Source organism: Nicotiana tabacum, chromosome 3 (genome assembly GCF_000715075.1).
Source record: "Nicotiana tabacum cultivar K326 chromosome 3, ASM71507v2, whole genome shotgun sequence".
NCBI lineage: Eukaryota > Viridiplantae > Streptophyta > Magnoliopsida > Solanales > Solanaceae > Nicotiana > Nicotiana tabacum.
The window spans coordinates 130,647,851-130,668,669 of record NC_134082.1 but is presented as its reverse complement, the minus strand read 5'-3'; the positions used below and the strand labels follow the sequence as shown (position 1 = coordinate 130,668,669).

The window sequence follows — 20,819 nt, the reverse complement described above, 5'->3', positions numbered from 1 at the left end:
TGGGGCATTTGTCAACCCGAATGTCATCACCAAGAACTCATAATGCCCGTACCGAGTGCGAAAAGCTGTTTTAGGGACATCAGATGCCCTAATCCTCAACTGATGGCAGCTAGATCTCAAGTCAATCTTCAAAAATACTTTGGCACCATGAAGCTGATCAAACAAATCATCAATCCTCGGTAATAGATACTTATTCTTAATTGTAAAATTATTCAACTGCCGGTAATCAATACACATTCTCATCGATTCGTCCTTCTTCTTAACAAATAATACCGGCGCACCCCAAGGCGAAACACTAGGTCTAATGAAACCTTTTTCAAGCAAGTCTTGCAACTGCTCCTTCAACTCAAGTGGGGCCATACGATACGACAATATAGAAATGGGCTGGGTGCCCGGAGCCAAATCAATGCAAAAGTCAATATCCCTGTCGGGTGGCATACTCGACAGGTTTGAAGGGAATACCTCAGGAAACTCACGAATAATGGGCACAGAATCAATAGAAGGAACATCAGCACTAGAATCACGAACATAGGCCAAATAAGCCAAACACCCCTTCTCGACCATACGTCGAGCCTTCATATATGAGACAACACTACGGGTAGAATGACCAGGAGTCCCTGTCCACTCTAAATGTAAGGTCACAGTCTTGGCATGACAATCCAAGATAGCGTGGTAATGTGATAACCAGTCCATCCCCAATATGACATCGAAATCAACCATGTCCAGAAGAAGTAAATCTACACGAGTCTCAAGACCCCCAATCACAACTATACATGAACGATGGATTCGATATACCATAATAGAATCACCCACCTGAGTAGACACATAAACATGAGCACTCAAAGAATCACTAGGCATGACCAGATACAGTGCAAAATAAGGCGACATATAAGAGTATGTAGATCCTGGATCAAATAAAACTGAAGCATCTCTGTTATAAACCAGAATAGTACCTGTAATAACTACATCGAAAGCCTCAGCCTTGAGCCTGGCTGGAAGAGCATAACATCAGGGTTGGGCCCCACCACCCTGAACTACATCTCTAGGACGGGCTACTACTGGCTGGCCTCCACCTCTAGCGGCTTGAGCTCTGCCTCTATTACCTCTACCTCCACCTCTAGCACCTCTAACCCCACCTCTAGCTGGCTGGACGAGCTGTGGAACACTCAGTGCCTGAACCATGGCACGGGAACCCTGATGCTGAAAGCTATTCGATGCTCGAGGGCAAAACCTAGCAATGTGACCCATCTCACCACAAGTGTAACAAGCCCTCGGTTGCCGAGACTGCTGACCCTGACGACCTGAATGTCCACCCTGAAAACTCTGGAGCGGTGGTGCACTGATAGGAGCTGGTGGTGCACTGTAGGACTGCTGATCAGAATACTACATATGAGAACCATGACCACCTGAAGCACCGTGAAAAACCTGAAGTGCCGACTGAAAAGGCCTAGGAGGATGGCCTCTACCATACGAATCTCTGCCTCCAAACGAGGTACCATTGAATCGGCCTGAATGATGAGGCCTCTTGTCAGACCCCTGACCACCTCCCTGCGATAGAACCATCTCAACTCTCCTGGCCACATTGTCCGCCTCCTGAAAAGAAATCTCACTCCCCGCCTCCTTGGCCATCTGAAGTCGAATAGGCTGGATAAGTCCCTCAATGAACCTCATCACCCCATCTCTCTCTCTTGGTGGGAAGTATGATAAGAGTATGACAGGCCAAGTCGATGAATCTGGTCTCGTACTGAGTAACAGTCATAGAACCCTATTGGAGACGCTCAAACTGCCTCCGATAGATCTCTCTCTAAGTGATAGGGAGAAACTTCTTCAGAAATAGATGAGTAAACTACTCCCAAATCAAAGTTGGTGGCCCGACTGGTCTAGCCAAACAATAATCTCTCCACCAAGTCTTAGCGGATCTAGACAAGCGAAAAGTAGCAAAATCTACCCCATTGGTCTCCACTATCCCCATGTTCCTGAGAACCTCATGACAGCTGTCTAGATAATCCTGGGGATCCTCAGAAGATGCACCGCTGAAAGTAGTAGTGAAGAGCTTGGTGAAACTATCCAATCTCCACAAAGCATTGGCAGACATAGCTGCTCAATCACCGATCTGAGCTACCACACCCGGCTGAACTGCTCCAACTGGCTGAACTGTTGGAGTCTGAAACTGGGGAGCCACCTGCTCCGGAGTGCGAGTAGCTGAGCTGGGCCCACCGAAACTTCCTGGGTCGGAACCTCATCATTGAAGTCAACCTGAGGCTTCGCCGCTGGTGCTGCTGCTCTAGGTTGAGCTTTGCCCCTACCTCAGCCTCTAGAACGGCCTCGGCCTCGGCCTCTGACCCTCGTGGGAGCTGCTGCTGGGGGCTCGAGTTGTTGGTCAGTGGATGAGGAAGCGCGTGTTCTCGCCATCTGCGAAAGAACAGAGTAGAAATTCAATTAGCATTGAGAAACTAAAGCGCACGACAGGAAGGAATAAATGTGAAGTTTTTCCTAACTCTATAGCCTCTAGGGGATAAATACAGACGTCTCCATACCGATCCCTCAGGCTCTACTAAGCTTGTCTGTGAACTGCGAAACCCATGTAACCTAGAGCTCTAATACCAACTTCTCACGACCCGGATTTTCCGCCCTCGGGAGTCGTTATGGCACCTACTAAAGGAAGCTAGGCAAACCGACTGTTTGAACAACTTACTTTCTTTTCCATTTTTAATCCTTTAACAATTATGAGCAATAACTTAAAGATAGCGGAATTTATAACAAGCGGAAGAAAACAATAAAATTACTGAGTAAGCCCAATACAACTGTTTAACAAGACTACCCAGAACTGGAGTCATAGCTTCACAGACGGTCTAAAATTACTACAAACAAAGTCCGAAAGATAAATGATACACTGTTTCTGAAATAAGTAAATGAAACATGATAAAGAGATAGAGGGAGACGCCAGGGCCTGCGAACGCCTGCAGGACTACCTTGGATCTCCGTATGGACTGAAGGGAGCCACCCAAACTAAGGTCCAAAAGCTACTGCTCCGAGATCTGCACACAGTGCAGAGTGTAGTATCAGCACAACCGACCCCATGTGCTGGTAAGTGCCTAGCCTAACCTCAGCGAAGTAGTGATGAGGCTAGGACCAGACTACCAAATAAACCTGTGCAGTTTAACTATATACAGCGGAAAAAAAGAATAGTAATATACAGTCAAGTATGGGAGGGAAAAACATATTGCGGGAAAACATCAATTAAGAATAGAAAGACAGCGGGTAAATAAGAGGAACACCATATCTCAACTATCAACAAGAATCAGAAATCAAACAAGTACACGGCATCACTCTTCGTGCTTTTACTCTCGTCCTCACCAAAGCAATCAAGTAATAAAAATGTGCACGGCATCATCCTTCGTGCTTTTACTCCCGTCCTCATCAAAGTGATCAAGTAATGAAAATGTGCACGGCATCACCCTTCGTGCTTTTACTCTCGTCCACACCATATAATCAATATAATCGGCACGGAATTGTACATCGTGCGGCACGACATCACCCTTCGTGCTTTACACTCTTCCTCACAAATCATACACGATATCACCCTTCGTGCTTTAACACTTTCTCACCAAAATAATACACGGCATTACCCTTCGTTCTTTAACACTCTTCCTCACCCAAACAACAATCACAAAAAATAGGGCAAGGAAATAAATGAAATTACAATAAGAATCCCGGCAAGGGAACAATAGTTCAACAATCAAGTCCAGGCAAGGGACAACATCAAAAAACCTCAACATCCCGGCAAGGGAGATAACATTAAAAGCAACAATATCCCGACAAGGGAGGCAATATAATGATTTTCTTCTCTTTTTCACTTTTACTTCACAACTCACTTTACAACTTGAGTCAATGCTCTAAAAGGTTCAATTACCACTTATACTTTCACATTTCATTATACAACTTGATCCAACGCTCCTCAATGTTCAAATATCACAATTACTTCCACAAACTTTGGCCAACAATAGAAATCATCACCAAGGTGTGAATAATACAATGAAGTCATAATAATCACAATATAAGACTCGCTGGCATGCTTGACACCAACGTATAGATACTCGTCACCATGCCTATACGTCGTACTCAACAAATACCACCTAGCAAATAGGACTCAACTCCTAATCCCCCAAGCTAAGGTTAGACCAAACACTTACCTCGATGCCACGAACACAATTCAAGTCTTAACTATCGCTTTACCCCTTGATTCCACCACCAATTCGCTCGTATCTAGCCACAAGTTACTTAATTACATTAATAATTGCTAAATGAATCAATTCTAATGCATGAAAATAAGTTTTCCAAAGTTTTACCCAAAAAGTCAAAAATCATCCCCGAGCCCACATGGTCAAAACCCGAGTACCCATTACCCCAGGAACCCAAATATATAATTTGTTTTGAAATCGGACCTCAAATCGAGGTCCAAATCCTCAAAATTTGAAAAACCTAGGTTCTACCCAAAACACTCAATTTCCCCATGAAAATCATTGATTTTGAGTTGAAATCATGTGAAAAGATGTTACGGATTGAAGAAACCTAGTTAGAAATCACTTACAATCGATTAGGAAGAGAAGCTGCCTTTGAAAAATCGCCCTAGAGAGTTTATGTTTTGAGAAGATGTGAAAATAGTTGAAAATGCATCTAAGTTATGAACTTACAGGTTGCAGGTATCGCAATTGCGAACCCAGACTCCGCTGAGCTCGCATTTGCGAAGTCGGATTTGCGAACACCCTGTCGCATTTGCGATGACAGACCCAAGTGGGGATCATTGCATTTGCGAAGAAAAATCTCGCATTTACGAGGAATGGCTGGCCTGGGTTATTTTGCATTTGCGACTCAGCCCTCGCATTTGCAAGCCAGGCTTCGCAATGCGAAGCCTGCTGGCCTGCAATAGAACAACTTAAACCTGCAATTTTCCCAAGTCCAAACTCCACCCCGTGGCCTATCCAAAACTCACCCGAGCCCTCGGGGCTCCAAACCAAACATGCACAACAACCTAAAAATATCATACGGACTTGCTCGTGCATTCAAATCACTCAAATAACATCAACAACTATGAGTTTAGCATCAAAATCATGAAATTACCTAAGAATTTCAAATTTTCCAATTTTCTTAATTAAGGTCCGATTCACGTCATTTCAAGTCCGTTTCTTACCAAATTTCACAGACTCGACTTAAATCATATATAAGACCTGTACTGGGCTCCGGAACCAAATATGGACCCGATACCATCAAATTTTAAGCACATTTCATTTTCAAAAACTCATAAATAATCCAGAAAATAATTTTCTTTAAAAAATCATTTCTCGCGCTTGGGACCTCGGAATTCGATTCCGGGCATACGCCCAAGTCCCATATTTTCCTACGGACCCCCGGAACTGTCAAATCACGGGTCCGGGTCCGTTTATCCAAAATGTTGACCGAAGTCAACTTAATTCATTTTAAAGTCAAAATTCATAATTTTTCACAGACTTTCACAAATTGGCTTTCTGGCTACGCACCCGAACTGCGCATGCAAATCGAGGTGAGACAGAAAGAGATTTTTTTTAAGGCCTTGAAACGCATAATTTATTTTTAAAACAAGTGATGACCTTTTGGGTCATCACAAAGATGGATAAAGATAATATTACAATATTTGTATTTTGAATTAATTAATAAACAACATATAAATAAATAACACTCAAGAAAATTATTGATAAATTTAGATAATTGAAGAATTTTAATCAGTATAATATTTATTAAAATAATATGATATATTAGATCATCATTTTATAAAATTAATATTTCGTCAAATTATCCGCGCATCGCGCGGGTTCACTAGTACATAAGAGTAGCATTAGCAACATGTTTTTAAAAGGTGTGCACGTACGGCGAAGCGTATTACATACGCCTCAACGATATTTAATATAATAATATTTAATAGATATTTATAAAACAATATAATTGCAGTAAATATTTATAAACAGGTAAAATTGCATAAAAATTGAAGAAAACTATATATATATATATATATGGGGGGGGGCAGATAACTTGAGTCGAAAATAACAAAGTTTTCTACATTGAGAAACAAAAAGGATGGTAATTTGAATTTTGAACTTGCTGCTATGAAGGAGAATGTAGTTCTCTTTATTTTTTCTTAAAAATTAAATATTCGTTACTTTTGGGAGATATTAGCAGATTAGCGGACAAGATAAAGAATTAGGAAAGACCATAAATTAGGGTTTCAATCAATAAAAAAGGTCTTAACTTTTAAATTTAATACATTTCAGTTCCTTTTTAATACTTTTGAACAATTACCAAGCTGACTTTTGAGAATTTGGGTATTGTATGAAAAACTTATTCAACAAATTTTGTTTTAATTTGAAAAAGTCTCCGGGGCTTACACCTCACTAAAAAACACACCTCAAATGTCCAGGCGTACGCCCCGAATTGTTGGGCGTACGTTTCTTGAGATTTTCGCACCCACACCATCATCTCGGGGCGTTTTTGATACGCCTCGCCCTAGGACTCGCCCCGAAAATGTCTTTTAAAACACTGGTTAGCAACAGGTCCTAATAAATTGGGGTTCTTTCAACACTCGAGTCACTAATGTTCGATAGAGGCAGGAAGCCAAGAATAATACTAAAAGAACTAGTCACAAAAAAGAGTACTCTATAATAGAAAAGAAAAAGGAAATTATCAACCTTAGGCGTCACTACTTACTCTCCGGTCTCGACTTCCTACGGTTGTTTGACTTCCATAGGTCCATACACTTTAACACATCATAATTTTTGCTAATATCATCATCATATCATGTCATCTTATTATCATACTATATTAAAAATGTGAAGCCCAAAATTCAAAATTAAATTACCAAAATAACCTTATAAAGTTGAGTGATTATAATACCCTTCAACATAATATTTTTGTATAAAGATATAAATATACATTCTACAAAAATTAGTTAAAAAGATATAATATTTAATTAAAACAAAGACAAAGTTAGCAACTCTTTGATCTTCATCATTAAAAAGTAACCTCCTATTAAATATTAAATAATTCTCCACTAACACGAATGTGGTTAATTGAAAATACTATTAAATGATGACTTATAACAACACATTAATTTAATATAAACTATAAAGTTTAGACGTTAATTACCTTATATTTTCCATTTATTTTTGCTGCTAAATAATGAGTTAATAAGAATTATTTATGTCATTTGTGATTTATTGATTAACTTTTATTTTTTGAAAATTAACTTCTTCTAACCTTCTATGCTTGTATCACCATTTAAGAGCTAGCATTTATAATTCCATAACGTTTACAAAAAAGCATTTTAGCAAGCTTAATTATATTAACCAATGTTCTCTTTATTTTTGTAAAATATTTGAAGAATTTGAGGAGTCGCCTTGAATATTTTGTTTGCCTAATTTCATCCAACAACTTATTCCGTTACTACTCTTTTTTCTCTTCCTCTTATTTCTGTTTCCAAACTTTAAATACTCAAAATATATTTTTTCAATAAATTGCGACTATTTGTGAGCAATTCATACTACTCTGTGAAAACTAAAAATGAATATCATGTTTTGAGATACAAATCCTATTCATGTAGTGCATTGCAAGTTATCTATTTACATTGATTGGTTCATTACTCAATGAATTGCCAGGATCATTTTGAAGTAAGATAAGTTGAAATGTCCTTATGAATGCTTATTTTATCAGTAAAATATTGAAAATTATTTATTTTTTCATTTTTAATTTATCAAAATCACTGCGCGCCTCCCTAAAAGGAAGCATTATGAATGCGAATGGGGCATTTGAGAAAATGCAAAGGCATTCTGGTCCCACATCAATGTTCAAAACGACGATGTGGACTTGACGAATCTAACACAATTCCTCACTCTCGATTGGAACTCGAATACAAAAAATATTCTTTGTCTCTTTAATTTTATATAAGATCCTATATATATTTTTTAAGAGTTTAATTACTTTTAATTTTATAACTCAAATACATTTAGTAATATAACTTTTTTTTTTTTTTAATTTTGTCATTCATATGAGGCGTGTCAAAAAACTAGTTCGATAATAAGAATGAAGATAAATAAAATATAATTTTAGATGAAGAAAAAATGGCATATATAAGATAATACGTAGAAATCAGTTGCAAATGGATTCGGGAAAGACTCCCTTCTTCATGTCATAGCAGTTATTTTTTAGAAATTCGACGAAAATGTGTTCTTCAATAAATATACGAAAAAGACAAACATAAAAGAGAATTCCATGCAATTAAATCTTCACTAATACTATGAACTTCTCATTGGGATTTGGGGCCACTCCAAAAGCGATAGAAACCTAATCCCTCTCTTAACTTCAAATTCAATTAGTAACATAATAGCCATTTTTTGAGGCAATCGTTTTGTTTTCTTTTTCTTGTGGTTTAATTTCTTTTTTCTCTTTATAGCTATTTGCTAGTAAATCAAAGGAAGTTGTTTTAGTTTAGTGCAAATAATATTTAAGTTTTGCGCCTGCAGTATACATGTGTATGCAGCAACAGACAAAGAAATTGTAGTTGACTCAACGTAGATGCATTTGACTTTTCTTGAAGAAACTTTTTAATAAAAAGTTGTTTAAAACAAAAACAACTTTGCGTAGTTGTTCCTTTTTTTTTTTTTTTCTTTTTTCCTTTGAGGTCTTGTGAAAACTCCCAAATTTTCAACCAATACAAATTTCTGAAATTTTACGTGACAACTTATTTGACAACATTTTTTTACAAGAGAAATAGCTTGCTTAATAATTGCTTGTTCAAATGTTGAATGCTCCTCTCTCCAACTTAAATGCCAGTCAATTCCATTCTCTCTGAAGTTAAATAGCCAAAATGGTAGCAGACCCCACAATGAAAGATTGAAAGTGGCTTAACAATTTTTGTGCCCCAAAATTAATTAAAGCCACCAAACCTAGCCGTAGACATCTTTCATTTATGTCAAGACCAACCCCAGCAACAAATTTTAACTCAAAATGGGGAAAACATGTATGTCCAATTTATATGATTTGTCAAATTAACGATTATGAAAATGATTTCTAATATTTTTACTCCACCTTTTTTAGAGGACTCCATTCCATTGATATATGAATTTGGATTCATAAGTGTATTGGACAAAATCTGACCGTTACAACCGAAACGACCAACGTCCCTCCTAAGTGACCGGGCAGTGAAAAATAACGAAGCCCACTTTGTATCCCTTTCCAGACATCCGTCGAGTCGGAAGAGCAGCGCCTAAAGGGACGACCAAGACACATTGGAGGCAAGAGGGCATCGGACCAAGTAAAGGGAAAAAGTGCCTTGACTATAATAGTAAGGGAAAACCTTCGATTAAAGGGCTCTCCCCCTGTTCTCTCCAGATCTTCTCATTTCTTGTAATCTTCTTAGGAGAGAAACAATACACAGAAGAATAATAGGTAAAGTTACCTCCTGCATCGATCAACGAGAATTTCAATGTACAATTTTAATAAGATCTACTGTACTTCTTTCATCCTATACACTATCTATACTATCGGTTCTTTGATCTGGAATTTATTATGCTTGACTAAGATTTACCCCTTCATTTTATTTGATTGATTTATTCAAAAAAATTACGATATCTTTTGAGTCAAACAATAAGTGTAGGGGCAAGGAGGAGCACGTAGGAATGTCGATCACTACATTAGCCACTACTGGCTAAGATAAAGGAAACAACATCTTGTATAGGTTTGGCGTAGCTCAAAGAAGCAAGCCCCATTAGAGAAATTCAGCGCTAGCTAACGCTTTCTAGCTGGCGGTTATATATGTTAGTTGGAGGCTTGTAGTGTGCTTTCCCTCTTTCTCTCACTTTAGGAAGATTTTTCAGCATTTTTTTATGATGACATGGTCAAGAAAGTACAATACATCAGTGTAAATGATTTACTTTTTATGGGAAAAATAACTTAACAATTTGTGCTGCTTATATCGTGAAATATTTGTTTACTTCCCTTTATCGATCTACAATGGTATCTACTTGGCTAGAATGCGTTTCCTTTTCTGTACATTGGATTACTAATATTGATTATGGGGCTGTTTGGGACTGAGACTATTTGATTGGTCTGGCTGCTTAGAAAACTTCATGTACTATCATACTTAAAACATTATTTTAGGAGCGATCGAACTATATATGGAATAAGTTTTTTTTTTTTTTTATAGTACATATATTATAATAACTAGAAATCGTTTACCTTGTTACAAGTAGTTGAAAAGTTTCCACACATTGATGGATTATCACAAGCAATATTTTGATTACCTAAGGTTCTAAGCATATTACAAGCAGTAGTTGGTAAAGATTTTGCAAAAAGACAGGCTCCATTTTGTTCCATCGTTAGTTGTTGCTTCACAAAAAGAGGTGGGATTGCATGGAGTTTTGGGTTGTCCAAACTAAACTGCTTGAAGTTATTTATGGTAGCGTCTTTAGTTCGGAGATGCGCCACATGGTTGCCTTTACGAAAGTTATGTCGAAATCGAAGGTCCTTTTGCTGGTGCATTAAAGATCTGCATGCATGAACAATATTAGAACAAACTAAATGATCCCGTTGTATTGCATTGATGGCTTCTGTTGAGTCAGTTTCCACTTCAAGGGGAAAGAGCTTGAATTTTATTGCTAGTAGGAGTCCATCGTATATTGCCTGTAATTCAGTATGTAACGGAGAAATCGTAGTATGTTGTCTTTGGAAGCCAATGATCCACGTACCTATATGATCTGTGAACACTCCACCTAATCCTAAGTTTTTTGCACCATTTTTGTATGCACCATCAATGTTTAGTTTATACCAATATTTTTGGGGAGCATGCCAAGTTATGTTAACTGATATTTTTGTTTGAAGAGGATCATCTTTGGAATTTAGAAAGAGGAATTCCCTAGCTTGACCCATCATAATTTTCAATACAACAACAACAACAACAACCCAGTATAATCCCACTTAGTGGGGTCTGGGGAGGGTAGTGTGTACGCAGACCTTACCCCTACCCTGAGGTAGAGAGACTGTTTCCAAATAGACCCCCGGTATCCTTCCCTTCAAGAACTTCCCACCTTGCTCTTGAGGAGACTCGAACTCACAACCTCTTGGTTGGAAGTGGAGGTTACTTACCATCAGACCAACCCCTCTTGTCCATCATCATAATTTTCAATGGGGGTGGGAAATTAGTGTTGTTGTAATTGTTTTTGTTTCTGTTAGTCCAAATACCCCATAAAAGGAAAGGGAGTAGATCAGCCCATTCAATTGTAGGACATTGTGATATGAGATTTAATTCTTTTAAATTGATCAGCCATTGATTATGACTAAGGATATTTTGGATGTTGATGCCAAATGACTTCCATATTTGTTCAACACTTGGGCATTTTCGGAAGATGTGTGTAATTTTTTTCCATCTCTACGGCATATAGTGCATTGCGGATCAATATTAATACCAATGTGATGGAGATATTGACGATTAGGGATTCTGCCATGGAGACATTGCCATAGGAAGAATTTTATTTTATTGGAGCAGTGTAACTTCCATATCCAGGGGAAATCATGTTCCACAGGTGTTCAAAGCAACATAAGTGTGAGGAAGTGGATTGAATGTATTAATTATGGCGGAATACCTAAAAATAAACCCCTAAACTTGGAACGGAATTAGTTACAGTCCTAAATTATTCGTGGTCTTAATTACCCCCCTTAACTTGGCCTTTTGAGAGTCATTATGTGGCAAAGAGTGTTGGTGCACTCTCTTTTAAGCGCATAGAGTGAAGAAAAATTGAAAAATTAGCTTCGGTAAAGGGTCAAAATTGTCCTTGTACTATCGAATATTGTTTAAAAATATCCTCCATTATACTATTTGTAAGCATATAATTTTTGCCCTACATGAAAAAAATTCCTAAAAATAGACCAAAAATAATTTTCGTTGATTTTCTAGAAGTTTTTCTTTATTTAGTTGCATTTCATGCATTTTTTTATATTTTTAAAATCATAGAAAATCATAAAAAATTATCAAGTTTTAATTTCATGCCATCTTAAATTCAATTTTCATGTAGGAATTAATTTTATTAAGCAAAAAATTACAAAAATGGTCATTTTTACATATATAGATTTTAGCCTTTAAAATTAGCACTTTTCTTTAGTTTTAAGTTAATTAGTTGTTTTAATGTTAAAAATACATAAAGAATTTTAATTTCTACAAAATAGATTAATTTAGGACTTAATTAATTTAATTAGGATTTTTTTTAAAATTAAAGAAAAGAAAAGGGGAATTAAGCTATTTTTGGGTTTAATTTGGGATATGAGCCAATTTGCATGGCCCAATTCCCTCAAAAAATGAAAATGCCTAGCCACCTCTCTAACCTACTCAAACCCCTTGCCTTTAATAAAAACCTAGAATAGACGATATGAGAAGAAGAGAACACTCCTTTGAGAAAAGAAGGTATCAGTGCCGTTTACCCAAAAGAGGGAGGACTGCTCTCTACTATCACTTTTGAACGACACAAAAACAACCCCTCTTCTTCATCTCCCACTCCTTGCTGAAGATAAGAATATCCCATATGTTTTTGTTCCCTCAAAGCAAGCTCTTGGTCGAGCATGTGGTGTTACCCGACCTGTGATTGCTGCTTCTGTAACAAGCAACGAAGGAAGTCAATTGAAATCACAAATTCAACAATTGAAGACCATTATTTGGTCTGGATTTTGGCGTTTCGCTGCTGTCCAAACTGTTGCTGAGCTCCGGTTTTCGATTTCGGCTTTTATTCGACTTTTCCCCTTTTCTAAATTTGAACCTTGTGCAACGAGGTATGTTTTCCATAAAAATTGTTCTCAGATTCGCTTTATTATGGAATTATTGTTGTTATTTAGCTTGTCTACGAAAGAATGGTTTAGAATCCACATATGTGCATACTGAGTTTGTGTGTGTTCTTTAGTTGGTTCAAAGAAATAGCATGTGGTTTTAGATTTGATCTGAAGAAATGGGAATTTTGAAGTTGCACTCCATTTCCATTTTCAATATCTACTGTTAATGAAGAACTAGAGTTTCTAAGTCTACCAATGACTTGAATTTGTTACTGTTCTAATTGCTTTATTCCTTTTGGAATCAGAATGTTATTGCAATGCTATTGCTATGTGATGAAGATATTTACGGCTATGGATTACCATCCAATTAAACTTAATTGTCATAGTTACACTGATAGCTCGTCAAATTTCATTTTTCGTTGCTCTGTTTCTTGGTTTGCTTGTCTATTGTTAAGAACAAAAATATTCTCTGTATTGAAAAAATAATCTTATAAGGTATTTATATGGTGAGTCAGAATCAATAGAAAATATTCCAAATGAAGTGGGACAAATTCAGTGCTTTCTACACATTATTCAAGACTTGAGCTCTCAATTTTAATGGGCTGCCTTTAATTTGGAATGGATGGGGTTAAAAATCAGATTTCTTTCAAAATAGTAATGGGCCAAATATTAATGAAACACTACATATCTTTCCATAATGCAATAGCCTTGCAATAATCTCAAAAATAGTTTAGAAAATAATTTGAACATCATTGTTTGCTTTAGGCGCGATTATTTAACTATCGTGACTATGGGTACGGTTCCCGGGGCATAGTCATGGTACATAATCCCCAATTCGGGTGCGCATTTCATGTGACCCGATCATAACAACTTCGAATAATAATAAAATAAACATGTTGTAAATCACGGGGGCATTTCATGTAGCGTGATTTGCAATGTGTTCCAACACGGCAAGTGTACGACAATCGTAACTTGTTCAAGAAATAATTTCATAAAATGCGGTTTTAAATAATTAAAAGCGGTTATAAAGTTAAAAATGCGTAATAGGTTTAAAACATGTAATAAATCAGATAATAGGTCAAATATTAATAGTTGTGCGACCGTGCTAGAACCACGGAACCCGGGAATGCCTAACACCTTCTCCCGGGTTAACAGAATTCCTTACTTAGAATTTCTGATTTGCAGGCTTTTAAAATAAAGTCGAAATTTTCTCGATTTGGGATTTTAAAATAAACCGGTGACTTGGGACACCAAATAAACTATTCCAAGTGGCGACTCTGAAAAATAAATAAAATAATCCCATTTCGAATAATGTCACTTTAATTGGAAAAACTCCCTTATATCCACCCTCGGGCGGTAAAAAGGAGGTGTGACACTATTTGGTCAATTGTGTCCCTACCGTTATACTATTGTTCAAATCTACCCCTAATTTAGACGGTTGTCCACGTGTCACTCTCAAATTCAATTGATCTATCCCCAATTTAAAATACCCGATTCATCTCTTATCCGCCCCGTTACTTGACCCTAAACCCCTCTACCTCCAAAATAACCCACCAGACATGACCCCAACATCATTCTCTTCCCTCACATTACACCAAAATCGCCGGAAATGGTAGCTCACTGAAAAATTTCTCCAGGCAGTACTAACCTTTACTGTACCGGCCCCCTCTTTTTCATGTTTCGTCATCCAAACAGCAACCCCATTTCACCAAACCAGCAAACGGAACCGGTGAAACTTGCCGGAAAAATCAGAAGATCACCACCACCATCTACCTGTATTCTCTCACTATTTTCCCCTTGATATTTTCAACCAATGAAAACCGGCTAGATCCATTACAGATCTTGACAAAAAAATAGCTAAAATACCACTGCCTCACTCCCATCCTCTTTCATTTTTTTAGTCATTTTCTCTTTCTTTTTTGCAATTTGTTAGATCTAAAAACTTGGGAGGTTTCAGAATTTTTTGAACTTTGTTGGAAAATGGATCCTTGCCAGATCCCACTAAAAATTCTTGGATGTGCTCGTTATTTTTGGATTTCTGATGACCTTTAAATATATGCTCATGTTAATAAAAAAAATTTCTGGTGACCTTTAGAAATCTGCTCTGTGTTAATAGAAATCTTTTCGGCCACTGTGCAAAAATTTGCTTAAGACTTCTGCTAATAAGAAAGCACAATCACGTGTTGAACTTTCTGTTTAATTGTCCTCCCAACTTAATCTCATTTTCATTCATTTGTTCAAATAATAATTGTTAGGAACAACGTAAAAAAATCCATTTAATGATTGCTTGGAGCAACTTCGGAAACCTGCTCGTATTTGGTGGAGTTATGTTAGTTGGGGGGTTTAGAGTCGGGTAACGGAGCGGATAAGAGATGAATCGGGTATTTTAAATTGGAGATGGGTTAATTATGTGGCCAGACGTCTAAGTTAGGGGTAGACTCGAACAATAATATAACTGCATGGACACAATTGACCAAATAGTATAACGAAGGATATTTTTAAATTATATTCGATAGTACAGGGATAATTTTGACCCTTTCAAATAGGTTATTTTTTAACTTTTAATTGTCATATAGTCGTATATAATGATTTAATTATTACAACTAAGTATTTCTTCATCTTAACATAAAATGTGGGCTTTACTTTAACTTTCATTATTTTTAATTTCTTCTAAGATATAATGTCTATTTGTTCCAACTGCATATTTTTTTTTTGTTGCTTTTTGGTTGAATTTGTAAAACGTTTGGTAGGAACTCCATCATTTTAGCCAAATAAAAAACTTTTAGCAAAAATAACAGAGTACCAGTTGTGTATATTTCCTATTTTTTTCTTTATATATAATGTCTATTTAATTTAATTATGTATTTTTATTTTCGAGTCAAACCAATAAAAAAGAATTGGCCATAGCTCCACTATTTTTTACCAAATAAAAAAAGTATAGCCAAAATAATGAACTTGCAATTGTACACTCTTTTTATTTCTTTTTTTGATGCAATGATTATTTATTTCAACCGTATATTCAAGTAAAATCTGTAAAAAAATATATTTTTAGAGCACCATAATTTAGAGCTATATAAAAAATTATAGCCAAAATTATAAATTTCAAGCTTTGTATTTTTTTTATAACTTTTTAGATGCCTTGACTATTTATTTCAATTTTAATAATCTTTATTTTCAGGTCAAATTCAAAAAAAAAACAAACAAACTAAAACATTATTATTTTTAGCCAAATAAAAAAATTATCCTAAATAATGTAGTTCTATCCAAGTTTTATTATAAATTTTATTTGGAAAGAGTTATCTAAAAATTTTAAAATATATTTTATTTTACAAAAAAATGCCACATAGAAAGAAAAATTCACATGGCAGGCAAGTGCATGCCACTTTCCTGGGATCAAACCATCCAAGGGGGTAACCACTATCGAATTCAATAACTAAGCATAGAGGGGTAATTCACATGCCACTTTCCTGGGATCAGACCATCCAAGGGGGTAACCACTATCGAATTCAATAACTAAGCATAGAGGGGTAATTAAGACCATATATAGTTCAAGAATGTAACCAATAATGCATGCCAAGTTTAGGGGGTATTAAGTTATTTTGCCATTAATTATGGAAGAACTGAATTAAACATAGGGATTGCCTTTTAAAGCATTGACGATGCACAACATAATACACTGTTTAAACCATACACTGGTAGTTGCTATAATAGACAACTGAACTCTGGTTCGCTTGCAGCTTGATGCAACACTCACGGGCACAGGCGTTACTTCTGCTGCTTTGGAGCGTCCATTGCCATTTGTATGGGATGGCAAATCGTCAAAGCCCCAAAATTTAGCAGTTTTAACATCTTCTTAGCCATCAATCTTGAAAATTCTTCATGATCGTAATTCAATGTAGCTTTCTCCCCAAATTCTCTTGGAAGATTCTCAGCATCGAAAAATATCTTCATCAACTCCGTGCTCTCTTTGTTATTCGGATACACAAACTTTATCTTCGCAAATGTTTTTGCATCAATTAAATATTTTACAACCTGCAGAACAATGAACAGATTGTATTGACTTGTCAAAAAAAAGGGGTCTTCCTTAAACTTTTAATGAAGAGGGAAGAATCTAACCTTCCAAAATGCCTCGAAAAATCTAGGCGGACTATAAAGAACAACTATAGCAACCCTCTCGGGGTGCAAAAGGTAAATGACATCACGAGCAGTTTTAACGGAAATGTTGGTGTTTAATGAGCATATGTTGAAGTCAATCAACCAAGACATTTGTTCTTGGCCTTCTGGTAGGTTAAAGATAGCATTCTCCAACAGATAGACTAGATGACGAATGTTACCTTCTGGAGATGTATTCTGTTATCGCTTAAGTAGAGCAATGAGAATTGAGAATGTTAACCATTTGATATCAGATATAGAATGGATTTTATTTAAAGGTAAGATATCAAGAGTATTTAACCTGTTTCCCAGGTCTCATTATAAGTACGAGTCCGCCTAGTCGGTCACAGAAATTGGCTTTGGACACTTTGCCAGTTTCACCTTCACCTTCATGTGCTACTTTTCATGCTGATAAAGTGCGACATCGCCATTTCAGAATCATATTCCAAGATTATACCAAGTGACAGAAGCTAAGTTGACGACAAAAAAAAACGAAGTTGCTCTAGTAGTAATACTTAGTGCAGCAATAATCAAAACCCTTTGGGGTTCAATACAGACAAGACTTACCCATCGAATTTCTTCAGGGTTATAGGTAGATCTCCACTTGAGAGTGTCTTCAAGCATTTTCTTTGCCTTGTCAAGTTTCCAGTTTCGTGCTTCTAAGTATCGCCTCAGACACGCATCGGTGCAGAACTGTAAGCTACGTCCACATAGAGGTCCAAGAGCAGCCCTTAACTGGCTAATCTGTTTTGACTAAGAAAATTAGTTCCTGTTCTGTAACGTCAGAGTAGTAAATACGTAATTACTAATTCAGCTGCAGGTTATTTCAAGGTGGAAATACTAGCCTAATAATAGAGTACTTGTTAGTTTAACTTGTAAACGTTCTATCTTTATAATACTATATATGTCGTACGGGTTAATTTGAAGAATACTTGAAAGTAAACAAGCGTTTAAAAGAAATCACAAACAAGCAAGATTGCATTTTTCTGAGATTTGCCTGTTACCTTTGCATCACGGCTAGCAGAATCATTTGCCTGACTCGTGGGGCAAAGCTTTCTCCGAAACATGGTTCCTGAATAATAAGTAAATGAGTTATACGTAAGCTCTGAATTCCTGTTTCATCGTTATTAAGAAAAATTTAAGAGTAGTAAATCAAGAGTATCCTCAAAAAATGTCAACTTTCCACATTTTATTTTTGGATAGGTTCCAAAGGGATTTGGCAAAATTAGTTCAAGAGACATGGTTACCTAGGAATTATGTGTAGAAAGTTTTGCACTTGAAAGCTTTCCTGAAAGAGAGAAAAAATAATAATTAATTCTTGAACTAAACATAAAGTAATAAATGAGAGAGACAAAACCACGCATAGTTCTAGGGAAATCACGCAGAGTTGGTGATCTTTCATTTTACTAACTTTATTAAAGAGGGAAACGACCGGACATTGGAATTTTGACACGCTTGGAGTCTTCTCTTTTGGATGGATCTAACAAATACTTTGAAGAAAAACCAACTGAACTGCTGACTAAGAGTTGTTGGAAATTTCAACTAAAATTTTACGTAGTAATTATTTTTCCTACACCTTGCCGTTATAGGAAGGCACAGATAGTTCCTATGATATAGGTAGCATTTAAAAGCTTCCGAATTTAGGTAAAGATCAAATCTTAGGTGTTACGTCCATATTTGCCTTCGGCTATTCTTTTGGATCATTCCTGTACTAACTACTAATCCGATCCATAATAAGTGACCAATTTACTTTTTTATTCTATTCTTTTGTTCCAAAATAAGTGTCTATTTATATAATCAAGAAAAAATGTAATTTGTTTTTCTAAAAATACCCTTACGTACGTTTCCCTAAAAAGTCATTTACTCCTCACATTTGAGAAGAGAAGTAAGTACTACTACTATAATTATGGTGCAACATTTAATGAAGGGTAGTTTAGTCACACTAACTATTTTCGTTTAGAATTTAGTATTTTCTTAATGAGTGTGCCTAAAGCAAATTGGTCGTGGATCGGAGAAAGTAATATTTAACAACATTGACCATAAATTACCTACTTAATTCTATAATGTGTACACGGACCATTAGTATTAGATTCAGTATTGGTTAGAACTTTCTGCCCAAAAAAAGAAGAAGCAATAAATAAGTATGTCTATGGTAATTTCAAGAGGAGTATGATGCCTGCCTGTCGTCATTACAAGACGTATAGAGAAGCCAGCAAGAGTCTATCAAGAAACAACAATAACAATGACAAGTGAAATTTCACTGGTGAGGTCTGGGAAGGGTAGTGTGTACGCAGACTTTACCCCTACTTTGAAGGAGTAGAGCTCGGCCCAAGAAGACAAAAGGAGACAATATCAGTACCACCATAGAAATCATAGGAAAAATAGCAACAACATGAAAACCAGAAGATAGATGCAAAGTAACAATTGCCAGTAAATAAACCCAGCACTATAAGAAACGAAAGAGTAGTAAAACACAATTTGAGCTTCTCTACAGCCAGTCGCTTACACCTCCTTACCGGATCATCTGGGCTTCTCCTCTGTACATGCCCGAACCATCTGAGCTTCACTTCCCGCATCTTGTCATCAATGGGAGCCACGCGCACCTTCTCCCGCATATCATCATTCCTAATCTTATCCATCCTAGTGTTCCCGCACATCCACCTCAGCATCCGCATTTATGATACTTTCATCTTTTGGATATGAGAGTTCTTAACAGGCCAACACTCAGCCCCATACATCATGGTCGGTCTAACCACCGCTTTATAGAATTTACCTTTAAGTATCAGTGGTACTCTCTTGTCACACAGGACACCAAATGCTAACCTCCACTTCATCCATCCCACCCCAATACGGTGTGTGACATCCTCATTGATCTCCCCTCCCTCTCCCTCCCTGGATAACCGACCCAAGGTACTTGAAGCTACCTCTACTTGGGATGACCTGTGATTCAAGCCTCACATCCACGCCCACTTCCCTCGGCACAGCGCTGAACGTACACTCCAGGTATTCCGTCTTCGTCCTGCTAAGCTTGAAACCCTTAGACTCAGGAGTCTGTCTCCAAACCTCTAGTCTCTCGTTAATACCGACTCGCGACTCATCAATTAGAACTTTGTTATCAGCGAATAGTATACACCATGACACCTTCCCTTGAATATGGTGTGTTAACGCGTCCATCACCAGGGCAAATAAGAACGGACTGAGCGTAGAACATTGGTGTAACCCCCTAACAACCGAAAAATGCTTAGAGTCGCCTCCTACTGTCTTAACCGAGTCTTAGCCCCATCATAAATGTCCTTAATCGCCCTACTGTAGGCAACTGACACACCTTTTGCCTCCAAGCATCTCCAGAGAACTTCTCTAGGAACCTTGTCATACGCTTTCTCTAGGTCAATAAACACCATGTGCATATCCTTCTTCCTCTCCTTGTGCTATTCCACCAACCTCCTAACAAGGTGTATAGCTTCCGTAGTAGAACAACCCGACATGAACCTGAACCCTGTTGTCGGATACATACACCATCATCCTCACCCTCGCTTCAATCACCCTCTCCCAAACTTTCGTGGTATGATTCAGTAATTTGATACCCCTATAATTGCTACAACTCTGGATATCACCTTTGTTCTTATACAACGGAACCACCATTCTCCACCTTCACTCATCCGACATCCTCTTTGCCTTAAAAATAAAATTAAACAACCCAGTCAGCCACTCCAAACCTGCTCTCCCCACACAGTTCCAAAATTCCACCGAAATTTCATCTGGCCCGGTCGCTCTGCCCCTACTCATCTTACGCATAGCTCCCACAACCTCCTCAACATTGATGTGCC

The 20,819-nt window shown here is 37.1% G+C and overlaps 2 protein-coding genes and 1 long non-coding RNA gene across 8 annotated transcripts; 1 reads left to right on the top strand and 2 right to left on the bottom strand.

The window, feature by feature from the left end:
* Window positions 1-10,248: 10,248 nt before the first annotated feature.
* On the bottom strand, window positions 10,249-10,953 carry LOC142177427 (uncharacterized). Its single transcript, XM_075245967.1, has one exon. It carries the CDS (start codon window positions 10,951-10,953, stop codon window positions 10,249-10,251), a length of 705 nt encoding a protein of 234 aa, XP_075102068.1.
* A 1,439-nt stretch (window positions 10,954-12,392) lies between these two features.
* Window positions 12,393-17,245, top strand: LOC107829107 (uncharacterized). Its single transcript, XR_001657839.2, has 2 exons — window positions 12,393-12,843; window positions 16,578-17,245. It is a non-coding gene; the product is annotated as an uncharacterized LOC107829107 (long non-coding RNA).
* LOC107829106 (uncharacterized) lies at window positions 16,400-18,769 on the bottom strand. Of its 6 annotated transcripts, XM_075249919.1 has the most exons (7): window positions 18,404-18,594; window positions 18,240-18,280; window positions 17,997-18,064; window positions 17,560-17,736; window positions 17,294-17,400; window positions 16,957-17,190; window positions 16,400-16,872 (listed from the first exon to the last, which is right to left on the bottom strand). In XM_075249919.1, the coding sequence occupies exons 5-7, from the start codon at window positions 17,309-17,311 to the stop codon at window positions 16,606-16,608; spliced, it is 519 nt and encodes a 172-aa protein (XP_075106020.1). In that variant the 5' UTR covers window positions 17,312-17,400; window positions 17,560-17,736; window positions 17,997-18,064; window positions 18,240-18,280; window positions 18,404-18,594; the 3' UTR covers window positions 16,400-16,605. The 6 variants fall into 6 exon arrangements, 5 of the variants coding, with proteins under 5 accessions (XP_075106020.1, XP_016512032.1, XP_075106021.1 ...); XM_016656546.2 differs by lacking the exon at window positions 18,404-18,594 and having other exon boundaries at window positions 18,240-18,383; XM_075249920.1 differs by lacking the exons at window positions 18,240-18,280; window positions 18,404-18,594 and having other exon boundaries at window positions 17,997-18,220.
* Between the last annotated feature and the right edge of the window lie 2,050 nt (window positions 18,770-20,819).

Excerpts from the sequence above, each read along its gene's own strand:
- LOC107829106 (XM_075249919.1), bottom strand. Across the intron at positions 16,873-16,956 it reads TTTTCGAGGCATTTTGGAAG|GTTGTAAAATATTTAATTGA; the intron begins GTTAGATTCTTC and ends ATTGTTCTGCAG.
- LOC142177427 (XM_075245967.1), bottom strand. The coding sequence starts at position 10,953 with ATGGGTCAAGCTAGGGAATTCCTCTTTCTAAATTCCAAAGATGATCCT.